Source organism: Triturus cristatus, chromosome 10 (genome assembly GCF_964204655.1).
Source record: "Triturus cristatus chromosome 10, aTriCri1.1, whole genome shotgun sequence".
NCBI lineage: Eukaryota > Metazoa > Chordata > Amphibia > Caudata > Salamandridae > Triturus > Triturus cristatus.
The window spans coordinates 617,456,893-617,482,667 of NC_140593.1; the positions used below are offsets into that span (position 1 = coordinate 617,456,893).

General features: G+C 45.0%; 1 protein-coding gene across 1 annotated transcript in view; it reads right to left on the reverse strand.

Moving 5' to 3' along the window:
* The window catches only part of CCNF (cyclin F), a 141,609-nt gene extending 115,967 nt beyond the window's left edge, over positions 1 to 25,642 (reverse strand). Inside the window, exons 1-2 of the mRNA XM_085632146.1 lie at positions 25,441 to 25,642; positions 17,386 to 17,540 (exon numbers count right to left, since the gene is read on the reverse strand). Of these exons, the coding sequence (XP_085488272.1) occupies positions 17,386 to 17,540; positions 25,441 to 25,453 (168 nt within the window). The 5' untranslated portion in view covers positions 25,454 to 25,642. The remainder of the gene's footprint in view (positions 1 to 17,385; positions 17,541 to 25,440) is intronic.
* Positions 25,643 to 25,775: the final 133 nt, after the last annotated feature.

Genomic DNA, 25,775 nt, shown 5'->3' on the forward strand with positions numbered 1-25,775 from the left:
TGAAATGGTTAACCAACTTCCTATCCGATAGATCACAGACTGTCAACCGAGGCCCCTACCACTCTAAGACCACCAAGGTTACCAAGGGAGTACCAAAGGGGTCATGCTTGAGCCCTACCTTATTCAACCTTTATATTGCTCCCCTGGCGAGACTGTTGAGAAAACTGGGCTTCATCCCTATATCATACGCTGATGACACCCAGCTACTCCTTTCATTTGACAAATCCAACCCGAATATTCAAGCCATCTTTTGCGAAGGAATGAAATCTATAGCGGAATGGATGAAAATGAATTTTCTCCAACTGAACGTTACGAAGTCCGAAATAATGCTATTTGGTGATGCAACCGTGTTATGGTCGCCTAATTGGTGGCCAGAGGAACTAGGTCCTACCCCTTGCCCTAAACCAGTGGTAAAAACCTTGGAGTCAGACTAGACCAAAAACTCACTCAGAGACCATGTCTCAGAAGAGTCTTCCCTTTCCTACCACTGTTCGAGGAAAACCCCGATTCAGGCACTAATTTTAAGCCGCTTAGACTATTGCAACGCGCTGTTGATCTCAGCTAACGAAAGGGACATATATAGACTACAGGTTGTCCAAAACACCGCGGCCCGTCTGGTGACCAATGCCCCCTCAAGAACAGCCTCCCTCCACTACAGAAATTACACTGGCTACCCATTCAAAATATAATTAATTTCAAAATATGCTGTATGGCTTATAAAGCCGTAAACAAATTAGGCCCTAGTTATCTCAATGATAAATTGGTTAACTATGTACCTCTCAGACCCCTCCGCTCAGGAGACAAAGCCCTAATCTCAGTCCCTCGCGTTAGAAAGGCTCGACAAGGCGGTAAGGCCCTCTACCATCTTGCCCCTTGCCTATGGAATGATCTCCCCTTCCGCTTGCGACAATGTACAGACCGCCTGGCATTTAGGAAAATGCTAAAAACATCACTTCTAAATAAGTCTCCTTAGTTCGCTTATGTGGCTCCAGCGCCAAGATACCCTTATGGGGTGATTCGTGCGCTTTATAAGTGAAATAAATAAATAAAATGGTCTGCCCGATGTGGAAGGGCGTGACCACCTTTGGCAAAAAAGAAGGATGGGTCCTTAACACCACCTTGTCCGGATGAACAGAAAGGAAAGGAGGTTTGGAAGAAAGAGCCTGGAGCTCGCTCACTCACTCTTCTGGCAGAGGTGATAGTGACCAGGAAAGCCGTCTTAAGAGTAAGACGACGCAAAGGACAGGTATGAAGGGGCTCGAAAGGAGCGCACATCAGATAGGTCAAAACGAGATTCAAGTCCCATTGAGGCATGATGAACGGCACGGGAGGAAACGTGTGCGTAATGCCTTTAAGGAAACGGTTAACAACCTGGGACTTAAAGAGAAGGCTGATCTGGAAGCTGCAAAAAGGCGGAGATGGCCGAAGGATAACCTTTGATAGTGCCCAGAGCAGAGCCCTACTGGGCCAAAGAACGAAGGAAGAGAAGAACTTCAGAAAGAGGGGCGGAAAGGGGATCCACAGCCTTCGCCGTGCACCACGCCACAAACTTGTTCCACCTGCAGGCGTATAGCGTTTTAGTGGAAGGTGGTGTTGTCCGTGAACACCTGCACCACACTTCCCCGGACAGAGGGAAGGATTGCCTTCAGTGCAAGTCGGATCGCCCGCAGCTCCAAAAGGTTAATATGGAGCCAGGACTCCGCTGGAGACCAGAGGCCTCTGATCTCCGCCTCTTCTAAGTGGCTTCCCCATCCCAGGAGGGACGCATCCGTCACCACTGTGTGCTCCAGTTGGGGAAGGGAGAGGGATCTGCCATTTACCCAATCGCGATTTGTGAGCCACCTCCGCAACTGCCGTGCAGTGCCCTCCGAGATCTGGACGTGATAGGACAGGTTGCCCTGATGCTGCGCGCCCACTGGAGCTTCAGGTCCCACTGCAGAGCCCGCATATGCCATCTGGTATGTCACCAGTAGGATGCAGGAGGCCATCAGGCCCAGAAGCCAGAGGGTCATCCTGACTGAAACCCGGGACAGAGGCTGAAAGATCGGAAGACTGACACCCCCGACCTGCGCAGGTGAGCTGCGACCACCGCCATCACCTTCGTGAACACCTGAGGGGCGCTGGTATGGCCGAAGGGGAGCACGGCAAACTGAAAATGCTCCTGGCCTACCGTGAACCGCAGGTAACGCCAGTGGGCCGGAAGGACAGGGATGTGAAAATATGCGCCCTGCAAGTCCAACGCTACCATCCAGGGTCGAGGGTAGCCAGGACCTGAGCCAGAGTCAGCATTTTGAACTTCTCCTTCTGGAGGTCCAAGATGGGGCGCAGGCCCCCTTTGTCCTTCTTGGGGGACCAGAAAGTAGTGGGAACAACAACCGCTCCCTACTTCCGGCCCAGGAACACACTTCCTGCTTGAGAAGTACCAAGTGATCCCCTGACATGCAGTGGCACCGAGGTGGCATGGCTGGAGGGGAGGACTGAAAGGGAAGAGAGTAACCTTTGCGGATGATCTGCAACACCCACTTGTCCGATGTGATATCGCGCCAGTGGGGGAGGTGGTAGCGGATCCTGCCACCCACCGGTGTGGAGTGCTCCACAAAGCTCGGATTAGGAAGGTTTGGAGGTAGAAGCAGCGGATGTGGACCTCCCCCCCCCCCTCCCCCCGCTGATTCCCAGACCCATCCCAGCCGCGATGAGGCTGGTTCTGCACAGGCTTGCTGAAGGAACGTGCCTGGGCGCCCCTGACAAGGCCACGAAAGGAACAAAAACCAGGAGTGGCCGGGGCCTTCGTGGAAAGACCCATGGACTTGGCCGTGGCCCGTGAGTCCTTAAAACGCTCCAGGGCACTGTCGGCCTTATCGCTAAACAGGCAAGTGCCATCAAAGGGCATGTCCACGAGCGAGCTCTGGACGTCAGGCAAGAACCCAGTGGATCGCAACCAGGCGCGGCGACAGCGCCACAGTCGTAGAAATCACCCTGCCCAACGAGTCAGTGGTGTTCAAACCACACCGAATGGCGAACATAGCTGCATTCTTACCCTCAGCAACCGCCTGGAAATACACAGCATGGACCTCCCCAGGACACTACGGTAACACCTGAGCAACCGTGTCCCACACCGCGTAGTAATAGCGGCCCAACAAGCAGGCGGTGTTCACCGACCGCAGCCCCAAGCTGGCCGACGAGAACAACCGCTTACCAAAGTGCTCTAGCTTCTTAGAGTCCTTATCCGGTGGAGCCGCGGAAAAGGCACTCTGCGACGTCGAGGCCGGAATGACCAGACTCTCAGGCGTGGAAGGAGTGGTCAGAAACGCAACCAAGTGCCCAACAGGACGTCGGTGAGGGCGTTGTTGAAGGGAAGCAGTGGCTCCGACGAAGTCGACGCAGTCTGGAGCACCTCAGTAAGGAGGTTAGTTTTGAGGGTCACCGTAGGGAGATCAAGGTTGAGGACCTCAGCAGCCCGATGGAGCACCATAGTGTAGGAAGCGCCCTCCTCCACTGTAGGTGGGGGAGAGGCAAACCCCTGGTCAGAAGAGACATCGAGGTCGCCGGCGTCCTCCAGATCGTCCACCCAGTCCTGCTCGGAGTCACATTGACGGGTAAGAGGGTCCTCGGACCCCTCCCAGTCATCCTCCACCTCCGTTGCAGGAGGAACCAGTCAGGGCGGAATAGCCGGAGCAGGGACAGCATCGGAAATGGCGCCGGCTTCCAATGCGGATCCCAGGCAGGAACGAAATGGTCCTGGAACTGGGGCAAGGGAGGAATGAACAGCACCCACTGCGGCGCCGGAGGCGGCGCCGAGGCCGGAGCCAATGGCGTGGGATCCTGTGGTGCCAAAGCTGGATCTGCTGGCGGTGCCGACGGGCCAACAGTATCTGGACACGGACCCGAAGGCGCGCCGGTGGAAACTCTAGGCTTAAAAAGGCGGCCCATGGTGGCAAGAAACTCTTGCATCTGTTCGGGAGTCGCCGACTGACCCGGGTAAGGCAGGTAGGCCGCGGAACTCCAAGGCAGCCGCAGGGGCAGAACCCCTGCCCCCTCGTCCGCATCTGAGGACCGACGGGGGGGGGGGGGGGACACGGGGGACGGACGGACGTTGGAGAGCGAACACGCTTCTTCGACTTCTTTTTATGTCGTCGCTTGCCGGAATCCGAGGGCGCAGACTTGGAGCCAGAGGAGCGACGACAGGGCCCCCACGAGCGGTCCCTGGACCTGGAGCGGCGTTGAGACGAGTGCCAGACCTCCAGCAGCTTCCGACGCCGGTCCCTCAAGGCCTTCGGGGCCATGGCTCAACAGTCCAGGCAGGAGAGGCAATCATCATGGGGGTCCGCCACGGACATGTTGCGACAGCAGGCCCCACAAGACTTAAAGGCAGGCATCCCTATGTGCACCAGGAGAAACAAGCATTGGCAAAGCTGAAAGGAGAAAAAAAAAAAAATAATAATAAAAAAAAAAAACGCAATATAAAATCAAGTAAAACAAGCATTGGCATAAGTGTTTAGCCATGCAACACTTGATGTTGTTGCACCAAGGAAATTGTGCTGGATAACTAAACACTTATAAGGTCCCAAAGGCGAGACCTATTGGCTATGCCAATGCTTGTTTCCTTTGCTTTCAAAATGACATCATACATCTTTAATGAGCAAACTGGATGTAAAAACGACTTTCTCAAAGTCAACCTTTAATTTCAGAATGAATTTTTCTGCTACAAGTTCTTCAACCTGTTTCAAATACAAACATCTCAAATTGAAAAACCCTTGTCCGGTCGGTTGACCAAAGTGCATGTAAACACTGTCAACAAGAATGGAGGAATAAAGTTTTTGATATTCAATTGGGATACCACGTGAGCAACACCAAGTGAACGGTGCTTCACCTTCATATTTAAGCGTCAGGAAAACATGGTCACGATTATCTTGGGGCAGAAGCAACCGTTGTAGTCGAGACGAAAAGCTTTTCAGGTATGTGGAAAGAATGCGTACTACTAGAGCTCGCAGCGGGCAGTCAAAAAAAACGTGAGGATATTTATTTTAGACCCTGGGCAACATCGGCAGGCTCTTCTATTTTTTTTTTTAACTTAAAGGGAGTTTGTAAAAAAGCAGCAGCGGCGAAGTTCAGATTTAACCCTAACCATGAGCCCCTAGCAGGAAGACAATAACAAGCAGGAAGTGGGATAAGACGGTCACCCAGGCCCTCGTCACCAGCCGACTGGACTACGGAAACGCCCTATACGCAGGAACCACCGCCAGACTTCAGAAACGACTATAACGCATACAGAACGCCTCCGCACGACTCATCCTCGACATCCCTCGCCACAGCCACATATCTGCCCATCTGACAAAACTGCACTGGCTCCCCGTCAACAAGAGGATCACATTCAGGCTCCTCACCCACGCACACAAAGCGCTCCACGACATAGGCCCCGAATACCTCAACAACCGCCTCTCGCTCTACACTCCCACCCGCCAGCTCCACTCCGCCAGCCTCGCCCTCGTCACTGTTCCACGGATTCTCAGAACCACCGCCGGAAGATCGTTCTCCTACATGGCAGCCAAAACATGGAACTCCCTCCCCGCACACCTACGAACAACCCAGGACCATCTCACCTTCAGGAAACTCAAGACCTGGCTTTTCGAGCAGTAGCAGCACCCCACCCACCCCTTCAGCACCTTGAGACCCTCACGGGCGAGTAGCACGCTCTATAAATGCTTTGATTAATTGATAAGGGAGGGGGGTAGGTCACGTTGCGCGCACTAAGGCGGAGAGAGGCACGCAGGCTGGCAAATGGTGTGTACTTTCGCGGCCGCTTTGATGTTCAGTGGCTGCGCGGCTCACTGAGAACATGAAAGCAGCCGCGAAAGTGATCACGCAGGATGACAAATGGTGTGCGCGCCCGGCGCACTTGCACTGTAGCTGGAGGCCTGAAGAGCCACTAGTTTCCACTTCCAAAACCCTTTTACAAAAACTCTCGCCAGAGCAGTGCTGGCTCAGGAGAGACCTTAAAAAACAAAAAAAGAACGGGGGGGGGGGGGGGGGGGTGTCTCTAAAGAGTGACTAAGGTACGTGCTCTATCCGGATCTGCGCTTGCTGGCACGGAAAAAGAAAGAACTGCCGTCAGCACAGATGGGTGGCGCCTAAGTAGTCTCCGTGACGTCATCTCGGTGCTTACGACGCCAGTGACGGACGCGGAGCCGCACAACGCCACCTACTGACGCGAAGGGGTACTGCTACAAAAAACTTTCTGGATCCAGTTTGACGCCTGGGAATATTCTACGGTAAGGAATCTATCACTAAAATGTCTCTTTCAGATAAAACTTATGCTCCTAGTACGCCGCAGGTTAAGCCACTCAGCGAAGTTAACTTGGAACCTTTCAGTTGCAGATTGCTACATTCAGATGTTAAACTAGAAAGAAGGCGAAACATTTGCTCATGTGCAGTGCTATTCATGTGCACTGAAGGTGAACATGCTGTATAACCTGACCGTTCTTGCAGAATAGTCAACCTGGTGCGTAATTGGGTCTCCACTGCTGAATAAATTAAGTGCCTTAGTCTTTGAATGCAGTCTAGAGAATGATTTGGGCAGTACTGTGAACTCCAAAGCCAGGTGAGAAGACAGCCAGGAGACAAGGGACAAAGTAGAGATAATGAGTGATGAAGTATTCAGACAACCAATTAGAATTTCAGATTACAAAACCACAATTCTAATGTCTCACATTTCATTAGTTATACAAGCCATACATTTTTTCTTGCGTTGTGTGTCAATATAACCTGCAAGAGCCAATCCACAATGGTCACTAAAGTTATTCATGCTGTAGTCATTTCCACACTGTTATCAAGTCCAAGGCACACATACAGCGAAAATAGATTCCAGTTTACTGGATGGAAGGCACAATACTTTTTACTTACTTGAGGCTGCCGGTTATGCTAGAGAAATGACCCATGCAACAAGCTCCTGAACGGCTAAATAAAAACAATCCGTGGCAAAGCCAATGGGTCTTGCCCACGGAAACTATTGGCTTTGTCGGTGTATAAAAGCCATGTTGCACAGCTGAAAGCTTTTTAAAAGCGCCTACTGCGTTTTTAATTTGTATTGTTGGCTGGAGGTAGGTGTGCAACACGGAGGGTGTATTGAACTCTCACCCACTTTCGCCAGCAATAAAAACAAGCATTGGCATAGCCATTAGGTTTTGCTTTTGAGACCTTATAAGTATTTTGTTATGCAACTGTTGCATGGCTAAACACTTATAAGGTTCCAAAGGCGAGACCTATTGGCTATGCCAATGCTTGTTTTTCAAAACCATCCATTTAACAAACATTGGGCGAATGGCAATATTCCAAAGCACACAACACAAGTTTTATAAAAATACAACGTACCTAAAAAATGGTGGAGATATTTCCAAAGTCGCATTCACTAATGCGGACGATATTTCCCCCAAAAAGGACATAAAAACAGCCGTACTAAGGCTTCCAAAGCAAAGTGGAATGGTTTGAAAGGAAATTAGATAGAAAAAGTATGCACGCGCGGGGAAGCTGGCTTTTAAAGCAAACCGTAATTATAAGCAAAAGATGCATTAACTAATGCTGACGATTTTAAAGTATGCGCGGATAAGTGCGTGCATGGGGAAGCGGGAGTATGCTCTTTTTCCGAAGCACATACGCGTGCTTGCGGCGCATGGCTGCCAAAGCACATACTCGTGCATGTGGCGTGTGGCTGTGCGCACTCCCGCAAGTCATATGCCACCACAAGCACGAGTATGTGCTTTGGAAAAATAACTGCACGGCGGCTAAAGGTCTCCTATGCAGTTCATGCGCACTGCGTAGGCGAGACCTAAAAAGAAAACACAGACAGACGAAAAGGGAGCGGCTGCAAAATAGCTTAATTCTAATAGCCCCGATCTTATTATACACTCACGTGCCAGTGTCTCATTTTTCTTGCCTCACTCTCCTCTTTCCTCTCGCTGTCATGGACTGCCAGTCAAGACACACATACCCACAAGAAATAGGGGGTAGACTTGCTATGTAACACCGGAAGCTACTCCGGACTTTGTGCCAGAAGCGAGCTGGGACTTTCGGCCCCTGCATTGGACTGAATCATTCTTCCCTAAGCAAATGAAAGTAGAAGCTTTAACAAAAACTTGTGTGCAGTGCGAATAAAGTTTAGACCCATCCCGCTGATAAGGTGAAACTACAAATCCCAGAACACAAAGTCTCATGACTGTGTGAAGAGGTCTCAGTGCAACAAGCACTTAGTAGCCAGGTCTATTTCCCTTCTGACACGGATGCTCGGCCATGTTACAAGAACCAGAATTCAAAGTTTAAAAAAACAACAACTAGATGTAAAACTCAGACATGCCAACAATGAGACTGCCAATCCCAGGACGGCTGATACAGTAAAATAACGATTGAAAATGAATTACTCAAATTCAATCCGAGAAAAACTACAACTCCCAGAATGCAATGATTTGGAAAATAATCAGACAGGAACCATGGTGCCCCACAGTCATTAGGTTATGTAGAAATTCTACTCCAAAGTGAAACTGGTCTATAAATGTCCCGAGTACACTCGGGTTGGAACAGAAAATCATATGGTTAAAATTAACAAGCATTGGCATAGCCAATAGGTCTCGCCTTTGGGACCTTATAAGTATTTAGTTATGCAGCAGGTCCCAAAGGCGAGACCTATTGGCTTGTTTTTGCTGTTCAACGTCAGCAAAAAGCACTGACAAAACCTAACGGCAGGAAAGTTGGGAACTATTGGCTTTGCCAGCCTCCAGGCTTTCTTCCATTTCTTAGATTTTCAGTTTAATGGGTTCCCTCTATCTAAATCCCACGGGGCATTTAGATAACACACATTTTACAATGAAACTAAACTGTTCAGTTCAAGGAGGGTGAATAATGGAGAAAGTCGGATAAATATTCTAAAATATATTTTTATTTTTCCATTTTATTCTCCTCAACAGTGGATATAAGCGCACGTGTATGAGAGTTTACGAGTGTGTACTGTACGAGTATGTGTGTGCCTATGAGCGTGAAAGAATGTTTGTCATCGTTTGTGTAAATGTGTATGTGATGACATGTGTATTAGTACGTCTGTGATTGTGTATGTGAGAATATCAGTATGTGCATATTTGTGTTTGTATTTGTGTGTGTTATTTCTCTGTGTTAGTGCTTGTCTGTGTGACTGGGTCAGTGTGCGCGACGGGGTCAGTGTGCGCGACGGGGTCAGTGTGCGCGACGGGGTCAGTGTGCGCGATACGGTCAGTGTGCGCGACGGGGTCAGTGTGCGCGATACGGTCAGTGTGCGCGACGGGGTCAGTGTGCGCGATACGGTCAGTGTGCGCGATACGGTCAGTGTGCGCGATACGGTCAGTGTGCGCGATACGGTCAGTGTGCGCGATACGGTCAGTGTGCGCGATACGGTCAGTGTGCGCGATACGGTCAGTGTGCGCGATACGGTCAGTGTGCGCGATACGGTCAGTGTGCGCGATACGGTCAGTGTGCGCGATACGGTCAGTGTGCGCGATACGGTCAGTGTGCGCGATACGGTCAGTGCACGCATGCATTTTTGAGAGATTAGTTTCGAGTGTGTAAATGTGTCCCAGAGTATATATTTATGGGTCTGTCGGCGTGTGTGTACCCATAAGTGTGTCAGTGCGCTTGTTGACTTGCGAGTGTACGCGTGAGTAAGCGCAAGCTTTGCACATGTTACCTTTCGCTTTTCTTACAGGAAATGAAAACGCATGCATCATGTGTCAAAATCCCAGACTGAGCTTTTGTGAAGAATTCCCATAAAAAAAGAAGCAAAAACCTGTATCAGAGGGTGGCTGAGGCATGAGAAAACAGTGGGGAATGTAGCCATGGCAATAGCTCAGCGGCACGCGGATGCAGCGAACATGGCGATGAAAGCCTGCCTTATCTTATGTAAACTTGTATGAAAAAGGACTCCATCAGCCGTGCGCGACAAGGAGCATCTTGCTAAGCTCGGCTAGGATTAAAAATAAACAAGCATTTGCAATGCAATAGGTCTCGCATTTGTGAAAGTTGGAGCTATTGGTGCTGTATATTACATATTTTAGATATTCATTGGCATTAGAGGTGAACCTTGTGCGATTGAATGGAGTTGTGAACTGCTTCAATGCAAATACAAAAGTATCTGCTGTACCTATAGTTATTTTATAAATGCATCTAAGTCATTTTTTAAGACAGAAAAAACCACTCTATCTAGACCGTGTAGAGATTACAAAACACATTGAAATAGGGTATTAATCCATGTTTTAATTTTGACCTTAATTGAAAAAGACTTACTTAATGAATACGTAGAATTTATACATTACACCAACACTTCAACAAAACCAAGGACCTATTAGTCCTACAATACATTGGTACCCATGGACAATCGGATATAAAATTATTCACACAGCAGGGGAAAATTCACAAGTAAATCACACAGATTTTCAGTTTAGGCGTATTGAACTGGACTGTTCATCACACAGATTTATTAAGACCTTACAATACCACAAGAACACATTTTCTTGTTATTCCATCTTGTTTACCATATGTCATTCTTTATTGTATCCATCTGTGTATGCCTTACACTTAAGAAGACTCGCCTACCACTTTTGGGCTTGTATTTTGTTCATCTTTTAGCTTTTAGGGTGTATGTGTCATTTGTTACATTGTATGAATGTTTCCTAGTATGAATGAGTATGTGTGAATAATTTTATATCACAGATTGTCCATGGGTACCAATGTATTGTAGGACGAATAGGTCCTTGGTTTTGTTGAAGTGTTGGTGTAATGTATAAATTCTACGTATTCATTAAGTAAGTCTTTTTCAATTAAGGTCAAAATTAAAACATGGATTAATACCCTATTTCAATGTGTTTTGTAATCTCTACACGGTCTAGATAGAGTGGTTTTTTCTGTCTTAAAAAATGACTTAGATGCATTTATAAAATAACTATAGGTACAGCAGATATTTTTGTATTTACTTGTGAATTTTCCCCTGCTGCTCTACCTTCATTTACTTAGGGGTTCCCCTTTTCCAGTGGTTTTAACTGCTTCAATGCAACCTGATAAAATTACTTTATTGGCATTGAGAAGTGTAGGCAAAGGTAAAACAAATAGTTACACTAAAATAAAACATAACAGCAGGCGGACTGGAGAATTACAAAGGAAGAATATTGAGTTAGTTGCAGCTGTGTAACAAGTAATATGGGGTGGGGAGCGGAAAGTAACGTGGGCCGAACCATATCAAATAGATGCTTATCTTTGTATTTATATACCATTACGTTGTCTCTTATATTACAGACATTGGTACTACAAGCCTTACTCAGACCAACTTGGTAAAACTAGGTAAACATGCATAGTAAATGCACTTATCGCTTAAAGTTTTGTGCACACCACAATGACCCAGTAAAAGTTTTAACCCCGGATATATTCACCAGATCTGATAAAATAAGAAACTTTACCATGCAATGTGAAAATCCAGAATACAAATACGCACACCTTCTATGGACACAAAAAAATCTATAATTAGGACAAATATTCAGACTTTAGCATCATGATTGGGTAACTTGGGTAATATTAAACAAATGCTGCAGTCAGATCTGATCGATTAGAAGTGAACAACGTTTCTTCCATAAAAGAAGTAGTGAATGCTATTTGGAAACAAGCATTTACAATGCAATGGTCTCGGCATTGGTAAAGTTAGAGCTATTGGCATTGCTCATGACATTATTTTTGTTTATGTTTTTAAAACATTTAAAGAAACGGCATTGTCATGAGCAATGACAATAGCTCTAACTTTAACAATGCCGAGACCGTTGCATTGTAAATGCTTGTTGTGCCTTGTTATCGCGGACCTCGGACACACATACGGATCTGGCATCCCGCGCATTTTGTAATTATTCAGTAACATACCATCACCAATCGCATAAGACGCTAGGTAAAAAAAAAGCACCGTAAACACACTCAAGAATACATACACAAAGGGCCGGGATCGAACCCTTACGCTCTGGTATGCAATTGTAAAGTTAATATTTAGTAATATAAACACTCCGACCCCCCATAAGGAGCTAGAATTCCTGTAAACCCCAGGGATAGACATGAGCACAGGGCTGGGCCGAACGCACTGGTCCGGTTATGAAATGACACAGTAAATATGCAATAATTAAAGCCCACCACTCTCCGTCAGGTTCTATTAAAAACGTGTTTTGGACTCCTTTAAGAGTCTCAAACATTGAGCAACCGTTTTTTTCTATTTCAATATGTTGAAAAAGTTTGTTTTTTTAGATAATGTTTTGCATGTTTTGGATGAGAAATGTTTGTACAGATCTGGTCGCGATTTGCCCAACCGAATGTATTTAAATGTACAGAAAAATGTTTCAAAGTTGAGAAAGGGTCTGAAGGGGCGCACGGGGGCCCTGCACGCGGAGACCACCGCCAAGACTTAGCTGAAAGGGAAAACACATGTTTTATTTAATAAAATGTAGATTTGGCCCCTGAACGAAGCGCATTGAAGCGTATGCGTGTCGTTCCCACAGCGCTAGTTTCCTTCATGGCGCACATAAGATGATCACACGCCCCTACACCACCTTCCTACACCCATACCTACGCCGTACGAGGGAATACTATTTTAAAACAAACTCAATATTGGGACTAATTTGCAGTTCTCTAAGCGCGAGCTCTACCCCAAGGCACTGGAGCGCGTCACAGGAGCAGCAGTTACCTTACTTGATGTTTTTGTTTGCATCTTTTATATAGTGCGAACTCGACCCGAAGGTATTGGAGCGCTGTACATGAGCACCGTATTTACATTACAGATTCAGGCACGTGGAGATTAAGTGATTTGCCCAGAATCACAGGATGTGGACGCGACCCCGAGGCTCGAACCCTGGTTTCCAGCACCAAAGTCGACAATCTAGCTGATGGACCACATCCTCTCTCTGTCACGTTACAGTACATGTTTTTGTTCAGGCTCAGCGGGGGTGGAGGTGGCAAAGAATCCCACGCGTTGAGCCCGCAGTCAGTGAGAGACGAACTAGGGAGAAAGTTCAGAAGGGAAAAGAGAAGAAGTGAGAGAGCAGGGGAGACAGCGGATGGAGAGGGGGAGGGACGGATGGGGCAGGAGGTTTGTGTCAGCGAGGCTCTCGGCTCCTCCCTTGCATCTCCAGCCGGCTCTCGGCTCCTCACTTGCATCTCCGGCCGTATCATTTGTAGATAAATGGTCCCCATCCATTTTCACCCAAGTATTGCGGTATGTTTCCGTGCCTCTTCTGGGGCGACGGCCCTACGGTATGATAAAAGAACGACCCCCGGGAATGAGGGGTCCAAGAACAGCTCCAGGGCAACGGGACTCGTTGCACCCAGGGATAAGAGTGGGGGGGGGGGGGCCATTCGGGAGGTGAATGAGAAGGGGGTCTCTACTCTGCCCACACCACCATCTGCTGCTGGCGAGTGGAGATCGGTGCACAGTCCAGTCCTTACCGCCGTCTCGCTCCACGCCAGGGCTGCCCGTGTCCCGGAACGCGGCCATCTCCAAGTCTAGGGGGTTCTGGTGGCTTCCTTTTCGGTCCACCTCGCGCCCTCCGGTTCTTGCTCCCATGACAGCCATCTGCGCGGAGGGGACAGGGAGACCACAGGTAGCGGACATCAATGAAGAATGACTAAAAGCGACTATCTCCTTCTGAGCCTGCGCACAAGTTTACCAACGTCACTTCCTGGCGGATCGCATGCCCTAGAGAGGATTTCAGGTTTACTCTCCTCTTCAGGGCCAGCTGTGAACGGAAAACAGCCCTGGTAAATTGTGAAACCAAACCAGCACCCATACGGTGCATGGCAGCAAGTCTGACCACTACAAGGGGAGTTCGACAACAGTTCAAACTCCCCCCCCCCCCCCGCCCAATGAGAAACAAGACAGAGCAAAAGGCACACCACTGCCTTTCTCCGAGGCAGAGCAGAAATGCCTCGGAGAAACGCAGTGGCGTTTTCAGATTCGGGGGCGTGTTTTGCTTTTATCTCCTCTTGCCATTGGCTGGAGGAGATAATTAGACTTCTTGAAAAAACACGCCCCCGATCCGAAAAGGACGGGGCCTAATCGGAATGACGGACCTCTTCTCCAATGGCTGGCCAGCATTCAAGAGGCCAGCCAATGGAGAACAGGGGAGAAGAGGGGTGGGTTCAAGCCCCTCTTCTCCAAGTCATTAAATCTCAGATCGAGACTGCGCAAGCGCAGCCTTCGAGCCGAGACCTAAAAATGACAGCAGTTTTAGGGCAGAGTAACAGCCGTGTGTGGTTTTTTGTAAAATGTGTACTTCATGTTACTAAAGGAAAGATGGCTAGAGCAGAGAATAATTAAAGAAGGTTGTGCTGCAGTTTAAAAGTTGCATATTTGGCCTGTTGAATTACAATATTACCCCAAACAGTGAACTGTCACATAGTTTTGTTGTCAGCTGTAAAACATTGAGCATTTGATAACTGGAAGAGGGGGAGAGAGACGAGGGAATGGCACAAAAAAACCACATATGAAGTTATACACATATACAAAGAGACAGGCAGACAGAAGCGCACTGACACCTGCACACAAAGAGCACACCAGACAAACTCACAAACAGACGCTGCCCCACACATGTACACGCACGGGACACCCAGACGAACGTACACAAACACACACCAAATCACACAAACCGATGCAGACAATAGATTGAACACACCCTGAAACAACGCATATACACAGTCTCACACACAATGGGGTTAGGACCCAGGGCTGGCTGAAGATTAGCTAAAGACATGCTTGGCAGTGCAGCTATGCCTCTGGTGTCCATACGGCATGGCGCGCTGCCAAAAATAAACTAGCAACAGCCTTCCGTTCATACCGGTCATTTGCTGAAGTAGACACTCGTCAACGTACCCATAATTGCGTTATAAGTGAGCGTCAGCACAAGAATCACTGACAGAGTTCCCAGCAGAACGGTCCATAGTGCGAGGTGCTTGGGACACATTTGTGAGACAATGAGCTCGGGGTACATCATGAACGAAGATAAAGTAAACAAGGTGAACGAAGGCAGATGCATGCTGGGACACGTTGTGTCGGATTAATGAAAATAAGTGTTAAAATGTGCACGATATTAGAAAAAAAATAATCTAATGCGTATGAATAAGATAAACAATGGCGTGGCTTGCGTGAAAAAGAGAACATCCGATATGAGAAAATTCAGAATGGACTGTTGAAATGTCCAAATTAAAATGGTGCTCAAGAGGTATCACGGAAGTGAAGAAACGAGTTCTTCCCAGGTCTCTTCTTACCTTAAGCGAATCGGTGAGTTACTTCCGATTAGACATCAGGTAGCTGGTTGAGTGCTAGAAATCATACCAAGTGCTGTATACAACAAGCACGGAATCGAAACCAGGGGTGCGCGCACACCACAGAGGAGCACGGCAGCAAAGCGAACGCGCGCTAATTATAAACACATGTTTATAATTAAAACCAGATGACGCTGCTGCGCGTAACAGACACCAATAGGCCATGGGCGGAGCAATGCGCCCGCCTTTGGCCAATGGTGTGCTGCCTTTGTTAAAAAGACGCACGCAAAGGCCAATAGCGTGGGCCAAAAGGAAAAGCACATGCACGAGCGTGTGCGATTCCTAGGTCAGTTTACAAACCCCTACAAGAAGTCTCTCGCCGCGCGAGCAGTGCTGTGCACTGCAACGCTAGGCTCGAGACCTAAAAAGGGTGTGGAAAAGAACATCTCGGAAGCTGCAATGGTGTCGCTTCTTGGACCGGATTAACAAGCCCGGGAGTGGTGCGTGCGCAGGCTTCACGTTTCAAGCACTGCACACGTGGCGTGCCGCTGATCGCTCCCGCAAGGTGGATGCCGCCACAAGCACGAGTGCAGTGCTTGAAAAGTGAAGACCGATGGTTAAAGGCCCTCCTTTGGCAGCGCGTGTGTGCTGCCTGGGCGAGACCTAAAAATATATGCTCCACTGCAATAGGAAGCGCAGCTAATTCATGTGCCAAGAAAAGCAGCAGCCTCAAAAGCAAAAAAGCATTAAAAAAAGATTGTTTTACCCTTGTTTGTTCTTTTTTCCATTATTAACTAGTTACCCTGTGGCTCCGCCTGTTCTCAAGAGACTCAACTATTTGTTTAAAGAGTACAACATCTTTTCAATGATAGTTCACGCATATAACCTCTGATATTGGCCAAGCAGCCACCTGAGTGAGCAGAGAGGTCAACAACACATACAACAACAAAAAAGCGCATATGCGATGGAGGGGAGCAGCAGGATAAAGGCAGGGGATTCACTTGACTCAATCTGTGTTTGGTTCCCGGAAATGTTTTGATTGCACTGGCAAATCAAGAAGCCTTTACAGCTTCTGTAGCTGCTTACCAACTGGCACTACAACAAAAATAACACGACCCGATCAATGTGAAATATGTTTTGACAGCTGCACATCAAAAATGCATTTTCGGATCACGTGATGTAACAGGTGAACTGTGAAAGACAATCGTGGGAGACTAGGAAGGAATTTATTAAAGAGTATTCGACCTACCGTACAAAACATAGCTGCCTCTCACACATACAATTAGACGAGTAATAATTTAAAAGTAGGAACTTAATAATGCTATCCACTCTAAAAACAAAGTATATCACTCCAATCAGTAAAAATACATAAAGAATAGACCCTAATAAAATTGAGTCGTCTGTGAAAAAAGGCTGGGATCGTGAAGCCTCTGATTGGCAGATCATCTGACGCTTTCCTGATTTTTTGATACAAGTCATTTTTGTAGAGGGAAAAATAAGTGGCGCCATGAGGCAGCCCCGCTTGCCCACTTTAATGTGTCTTTTTTATGATATGGTCTTTTTGGCAAAGTCTCACCTAGAAGGAGGTTCCAGCGTACAGCATTTAAATTAGTGACCGAAGCCCAGGCTTTATTACCACCATACATAGCGTAAATTCCTAGGGCAACTTCATAAGATCACAATAAAGCAATGCAATTCTAGTACAAGGAGAGACGGAGACAAATTTATATTGAAAAGTACAAAAAATAATTATTTATTGATAATGATATATTCAGTATTTCATCATTAAAACTAGAACAAACCACATACACACCACATCCATCTCATCATTTGTGCTCAACAGTCATAATGAATACATATACAGGTATAATCAACACCTGAGAATTCATTAGTCAAAGCATTATGTACATGCAAATAAAGTAAAGGCTAACTGGAGAGCTGGAGGAGAATCTACAGTGAGCAGTAGCTACTTTGACCCAGGAGTGCAACATTTAAAAATTATAACAAGTACAATTATTATACCATAACGCATAGTTGTAAAGTTGCCAATGTGACAGAAAGATAACTCAAAGCAAAGTGACTACTTACAGCTCTCACAGAGAGGATATCCTCGGCAGGAAGACATTTTAATATGTACAAAAGTACATCTTCAGGAAGGCTCAGCAAAGTCACCAATCGTGGTCTTTTCCGAAGACGACGTTTCAATGGCAATGAAAAGCATTTTGAGCATCTACAGTGCAGCACTGAAAGAGAAAAAGTACAGTGAGGTAAAACACACAGACTGAACCCTCCAACTTGTCTGAATTGTCACAAAGCTGTGGCCTAAAATTGTACGGCTGATGGGCACCGCAGTACTAGGACTGTCACAAACATTGTACTGTGCGCAAAGTTTTCCAAATGCTGGTTAACACAGTGATACCGATAACCCTCACCATGGATAAAAGTTAGGTACCCTTTTATCAAATTGTCTTCATTGACTGATCAGGTGCGGTGACCCCCATGGCCATCCCCACTCATTCACTTATTCCTAAAATTACAACCAAACACTGTGTTGCGCAGAAACAAGAAATTGCAGAAGGGGTTTTCATTACTTTCGTAAACATGTGTCAAACAACTCGCATTGAAAAATATATTGTATTGTTTAAATACGCATAATAAGACAGATGGCCTGGTGCATATGAATGTTGTGAAGTGCTTGTTAGCGGAACTAATTTTTTTGCGAATTACCATAATATTGATCTTATATAAGGATTGTTGAGCATGTTAAAATTTAAAAAAGCATAAACATTTATGGGTCAAGCTAACAATTACATATGGGAGCTAACAAACCCCCCCCCCCCCCCCCCCCCCCAAAAACACGTTTTATATTATAATAATGTTTCGTAAATATTAGCATAGAGAACGCTTTTAATAGGTATAACATTTAAGCGTTGCTTTTTTTTTATTTCGGAGCCCGTTTTTGTAGTCATCTAGAGATTAAAGCACATATGTCTAGTGTCCGATTCTTAGGAGGTGGAGGTTTGGGGGAAAAGGGGATGACATTCTCCTTTCAAACACTGGTGCCGTTTTTAGGACAACAGCCAAACCTGTACACAACCAAAGCCCTGCGCAGTGAGGTTTTCGATTTTTAAAGGAGGGGGCTGGCTACAGCCATGTGCGGCGGGGGTTGGATTTACATATGGTAATTAAATACTTTTCGTTTTTTTAAAACCTACAAATTCACTTGTACTTATTTATAACTCGGCCCCAAGTTCACTACAACTTGTGCCATAGTCACAACATCATTGATAATATCACTGCAACATCCGTAGTTAAATTATTGATGAAAAAACTGTGCAGGGAAGGGGGCACGAGTTATAGTTACTTGAGAACTATAACTGGTTAATTTAAGTTGTTTTTAGAGTTTAAAACGGTACAGCGTTACTTTAACCTTTGTTTTTTCAGTGAATATATATCACTGAAAAAACCATAGGTTTCAGGGACGTTCTACTTAGTTGGACACTTTACTCATACAAAACCAGCCATTATAGTTAGTTGAGCTAATAAACTCGCGCACCAGCAATGCACTGCTGATGACGTCACATATTACACCACTCAAGACCTGGTCAGTGACATTACTGATGACATCTCTAATGTCATCCCTGATGACATCATCCAGTGACTGTCTTTCTGTAAAGTTTAAATGTTTTACACACACACATATATAGATTACCTACTGGCAGTCGCTAGTAGGTAGTTATAGTTCGGACCTAGTTTCTATTCAAAAAGCGCTTTTTCTTTTCCCAATAACTTTGGCGCCGGTTGACGAATCTTCGTGAAATTTTCAAAACGTTGGTCCTGCTCCGGGCAGCTCCTATTCTGAAAGTTTTGGGGTGATGCCTAGCGGGGGTCCCAAAACGCGTTTTCTCCATGTTATTTCCCATAGGAAACTTTAGACACGACTACAGCCCGAACTACTGAACGGAATTATACCAAATTTGGCAAAAAGGTAGCCCTTGGTTCAGAAAAACTTTTTTTTTTAATGGTGTAAATCCGTTCAGTAGTTCCTGAGAGATTCAAAAAATAGAGGTCAAAAAATCAATTTCCCATAGGAAACTTTAGACAAGGTTACAGCTGAAACTGCTGAATGGAATTCCACCAAATTTGGCAAAAAGGTAGTGCTTGGTTCATAAAGCGACTTTTTTAAATAGTTTAAATCCGTTCAGTAGTTTGAGATATTAAAGGAAAAAAATCTTTATGTATCTGGGCAGGACCCAACTACACAAGCACGAGCTTGGCTCTAATTAGCTGTCAACACTTCAATCCAGAAGTGTTGGCAGCGGGAGGTCACTCGACAGCGCTCTAACACCTGGCTTAAGGATGCAGGCTGCCTTGGTGCTTCACTTCAATATTATTTTCGCCAACGCGTTTCAAGGTACTTGACCTCTTCTTCCTGGGCTGCTGCAAACATTCATTTGAAGCTCACACTGATCGTTTTTCCGGTTAATTTATTCAATTAATTTAAACCAAGCCCCCGCTGTCGAGTGACCTCCCGCTGCTTGAGGGCACTTTGGTCGAAAACATTTACACGGCGGCCTGTCCGTGGGGAGGAGCACCATCGCCAAGCTGGGGGAAAATGAATATCCAGCTTGCTGAGGTTGTAGTTTTGAACTATTCAAGAATTAGTGGCACAGCGCTCCATATGCTGATTGAGCCTGCTTTGGTGAGTCACAACCTACTAAAGGAAATAATAATGCTTTAAACATCAAACAAACATTTGAACTTACCAGAAGGAAAACTTTTATCCTCACATTGGGGACTTTGTGTCCCATAAGGCATTGAAATTGATTGCACTGAGCATACGCCCACTGGGGGCTTGATTTAAATTAATTGAATAAACTAACCGGAAATACGATCAGTGTGATCCTCAAATGAATGTTTGCAGCAGCCAGGAAGAAGAGGTCAAGTACCTTGAAACGCGTTGGCGAAAATAATATTGAAGTGAAGCACGAAGGCAGGCTGCATCCTTAAGCCAGGTGGCAGAGCGCTGTTGAGTGACCTCCCGCTGCTTGAGGGCACTTTGGTGGGAGATATATATATATATATATATATATATATAATTAAAAGAAATAAAAACATAGGATTGAGGTACATTAGACTTACAAATTTTCATTTAAAAAACCTTTGAAATTCACTGAAAAAAAACATAAATTTCAGGCACGTTATAGTTAGAGATTAGCATTTAAAAAACCATAGAAATTAAGTGAAAAGAACCATAGGTTTCAGGAACGTTATAGTTAGCTCGACATTTCACTTGTACAAAACCATAGAAATTCCGGCGTTATAGTTAGTTCAGCTAACTATAACTCGCGCCCCCCGCAATGCACTGCTGATGACGTCACATATCACATCATTCATGACATGGTCAGTGACATCACTGATGACATCTCAAATGACATCATCCACGTGAAAATCTGATGCACCTCCTCACACATGAATATAACCGTTGATACACCCACTCTAAAATACAGACTACCATTTTCGAAAAAATAGACATCAATACCAGTTACTAAATACGCACTGACTGATTCCTAGGTCTACACACACATCCACTCATTCACGCATAGTCACTCATACATGCAGTCACTCATCAATACAACACAATCATATGCACTCATACACCTATACAGACACTCGCACACTGCCACATATCCAGAGTTACTCACACACTTAGTCAGTCATGCAAAGAATCAATCATACTTCCATTTACCCACCTATACAGTTATACAGACAAAACCTCACATTCATACAGATACTAACACATAACTACTCTCTTATAGAATCACTGATACAAATATACTCATCCATGCAGCCACTCTCACAAATAGTTATTTATACACCATCACTCACATATACTGCCTTTTACATATGTAGTTACTTGCACCACAGACATGCATTCACTCACCAACACGCCCATACACACATTCACCCACCCATACAGCTGTTTCCACATGCACTCTTGAACCCATACACCCAGTGAATCAACCACTCACACATCTATACACAGTCACACACCTCCCACCCACCCACCCACTCAGGTAGCCATACAAATACTGAGGCAAGCAATAAATAGCCCATATAGATACTCATGCAGCTACTCACCAACCCATGCAGCAGCTTACACAACAGACAGACTGATACAGACTTTTACAGTTTAGTCACTAACCCATGCATTGAGTAAGACACATTTAATCACTCACTTTTACAGTCAGTCACGTACCTACTAAATCCTCCATACAGACACGTATACACCCACTCATTCCTCAATACAGCTTGGCATACACATACATATTTTATATATATATATATATATATATATATATATATATATATATATATATATATATATCAAAGTTAAACTTAACAGAAACACAAAGTCACTGGATGATGTCATCAGTGATGTCACTGACCACGTCATGAATGATGTAATATGTGACGTCATCAGCAGCGCAAGTTATAGTTAGCTGAACTAAATAAAACGCCGGAATTTCTATGGTTTTGTACGAGTGAAATGTCCAACCAGCTATAACGTTCCTGAAACCTACGTTTTTTTTCAGTTTATATATATGCGAAGGTGTATTGAAGTATGAGTGAGTGTACGAGTGTCTGAATAGATGATTTAGTAGGTGCGTGACTGACTATAAGTGAGTGATTAAACATGTTTTACCGAATGCATGGGTTAGTGACTAAACTGTAAATATCTGTATCAGTCTGTCAGTTGGTGTGTGGTTGTCTGCATGAGTCATGTCATGAGTGATGTAATATGTGACATCATCAGCAGTGCACTGCGAGGGCGCGAGTTATAGCTAATAACATCCCATAAACCTATGTTATTTTCAGTGAATTTCTATTTTTTTTAAAATGCTAATTTCTAACTATAACATTCCTAAATCCTATGGTTTTTTCAGTGAATTTCTAGGCTTTTCAAAATGCTAATTACCATTACGTCCCTGAAACCTATGTTTTGTTTCAATTAATCTCTAAGGTTTTTTAAATGCCAATTTATAACTATAATGTAGTAGTCGCGTTTGTAGAGTGGTGGAGAAAGGAGGCTGAGCCTCTGACCAGAGCTCAGGAATTCTGCTGCGTAGGACTTACAGGAGGGCTTCTTGGCCGCCAAAGCCCCTCAGGAGTAAAGTGGACTTCATCCTTCAACCCACAGAGTGCCAGGATGATTATTTTAGCCAGTTTTATGCTGTTTTTTTTACCGTTTCCTCAGTCTGTCAGTTCATTAGCTGTTTCCTTATAGATTTTTATACATATACCCAAGATTAGTTTTGGTGGTAATTTGAGGTCTTTCTATTTTCTGTATTAAGAAGTGTGCTTTTGTGATTTTCACGAAAAATCTAATAAAGTCTTACTACTACTACAGCATTCAAACCCCATCATTTGCTTGCCTTCACCAGTACAGCCATCTGAGAAGAAAACAGTGATACTGGCCCCATATAATATCGTAATCAGTCTTGCCCAAAACTACTGGAATTATGAGACATGGGAGCGGTTTGAGAAGCAGATTACGGATTATGCAGCAAATCGTTTATTATGTGCAAAAAACACATCCTCAAAACCACATAATCTCCGCTGCCCTGGTTATGGATAGAGCAAGAATAACTTTGCGGTGACCAACCAGGAATGACCAGAAAAAGAGGAGAAAATGTCTCCAGTATGACATCTCTATATACTTTTTTCTGAAATGCTAAACTAGGTCTTTCAAAGAATGGCCATACAGCTTCTGACTGCTCTAATATTAGGGCCACTGGACTTATGTGGCAGAGAAAACCCAAACTATGCACCATGGTTGCCTAAAAAATGTGGCAATAAAAGGCTAATAAAGTAGCTCATTTTGTGATAGCTATAGTAACACGGTCTGTAAAAAGGTTTTTGCTCATTAGTACCAGTTTAACACCAAATCGCAGCAATAAGCAACCGAAATTGGAGTAGTCAACATTTGCAAAAGACGCTACGCGCCAACAACCTGTAGCCATGGTGTTAAGTAACTTCATCAGTTTGTGCCAGAAACAATTTTATTAAAATCTGCAAATGATGAAGCAAATTGTGGATTGCGGTAAACCCATAATCATGATGGAAAACAACTCAAGTTGCCTTGCATATTATAGTACAAAATATGCTACAACACCGATTTGGGTATAACAGGCTATCAAGTAGCCCCATAGCACTCCTGGAAGAAATAAAACATCAGTAAACAGGTTAGTCTCCACTCTTGTTTTTAACCAAGGAATGCCATTTGGCTTACAACAGCACTAACCACAAAAACACACACGCTCAAGACAACACAGACAAAAACAGCTTGTGCACATCATATATTCAGATATCACTATGTTCAAAATAGCACTTACTCCATGAGCCACACACGCTCAGAAGAATTAATATGCACTCCCCAAAATCCAAACTTAGTTCATATTATATATACACACACACTTATAAATATATATCATACACACATTAAAAAAAACACACTTATCTGGCTTAGTGAAGATGACAGCTAACCAACCGAGAATGACCACAACACCAGTATCATTACCAAAAGACGAATCTTGTCTTGTCAAAGTTCAGGTGTCAGGTTCACGAGTCCAACATATAACATGATTTTAAATCCATATTTACACATTCGGGTTTCTATAAATAATACGATATATATATCGGATTATGACCTTTCGAAAAATGTACCCAGCGAAAATAAAAAGTTGGTTGTGAACAGGTAAGAGTTAATGATCAAAGAGATGTAGTAATATGTAGATATTACTAGTCAAATGAATTTGGGACAGGAAGAGAGTTATCAAATTGTAGCATAAGGCTAGGTAGTAAACCACTACACAAGAATATTTTTCTGTCTAATAAAAAGTTAAATGGAAATAAATATTAACCAGTTTGAAGATAAGGTGAGGTAGACACACCAATACAACGGTCCACTATCTTTTGAATACCCACTTACACCCATCCGGGGGTAGGCGGGGCTCTAACTGCTGAAGGCAATATTTTCTAGAGTAAAGGGCATGCCGAACATCATGCAAAATTTTGACTCACAGGGCGGGACATTACATGTTACCTGCCTGTTTACTTTCAAATCGATAATGTATCCCACAAATCAAGCCTGTAAAATCCATCGAAAATATGCAGCTTTTAAGTTTCACGGGACTGGGGGTGTTGAAGTAACTTAATCAAAGGGCAACTTTACTCAAGAGCCTGTGAATATCCCCGCCAGGTATCAGAAACATTTGTAGATTGGGAATAAAGCGTGCTGCAAACGGACAGTGGCACCAATCTGGAGCGGGGGAGAAAGACCGCTGAGCGCTTTAAACTGCATTACAGGCATACAGGAAGTAGTCAGAAGAGCCGGTGGGATTTAAACCAATGGATGCACATGGTGTTTAGAATGTAGTGGGAGAAAAGGGATGTTCAGCGGGTTCAGTTTTTTCAATAGAACATACACTTGGAGACATCTACCCCCTACAGTTGATATGTCAATAGATCAATATTCACGGGTGGAAAAACAGGGCTCAGTTGGAAAGCTTTTCGTCAAGCCATTTAACTTGGAGCCGCTGTGTACGGCGGGGACCACTGGATACGATAAGGAAATGTTGAACGTTAGAGATATGCATGGATCAAGAGAAGCGCCTGTAACACAGCTAGAGATCAAGATTAAGGACCCGAGTACAAATCCTAAAGAGGGAGAGGTCTGCGGCACTAATGCGCATGCCACTTTTGCAGAACCAGTGGAGAAAATGCAATATATATATATAAATATATGTAGTACAGCTAACTCTTCAGGATCAGGTGGTCTAAAGCATCTCAGGGCTGCAGATGCCCACATCTTATATTGAAACTACAGTAGACCACGTAAGTACAGCGGTATCTTCTGTTAAAACGACAGTGGTCCACGTTAGTGTACAATAATTTTAGACATACGCTTTGACACGTTCCAATTTAAACAAAACAAGCATTTGTAGGCGTGTATAGAGGGACAAAAAATGCCAATTGAAATAAATATGTAAAAAGGATAAAGGTCTTTTTTTTTTTAAGTTGGAACTTTGTGAGAGTGCCATGGACATAGTAAGTTAAAGGACACGCGCTGTCTAGACTCACCGCCTGATTTCATGATGGGATTCACTCGTACTGGAGTAGGCTCCACCTGTAAATAAACGTAGAGCTCAATGAACCTTAAGGGCCGTGGCGGCTAGCGTTCGCAGGGACAACCGCGTCCACACACGGGTAGGACTCAGCAGCTCTAGTCTCCAGAGCGCGGACCGTGCACCCATAGTGCACGCCCACTCCGCGCGTGACCAACGGCAGCCCTCCGAGCCGACTTCACAAGTCAAAGGGGGAGGTAGGCGCGCGAGTACGCCCACCGATAGGAGGCTTTTTCAAACTTCTCTCAGACACCAATTGGGCCAAACTGTATTTGCTCCGCCTATTTTTTT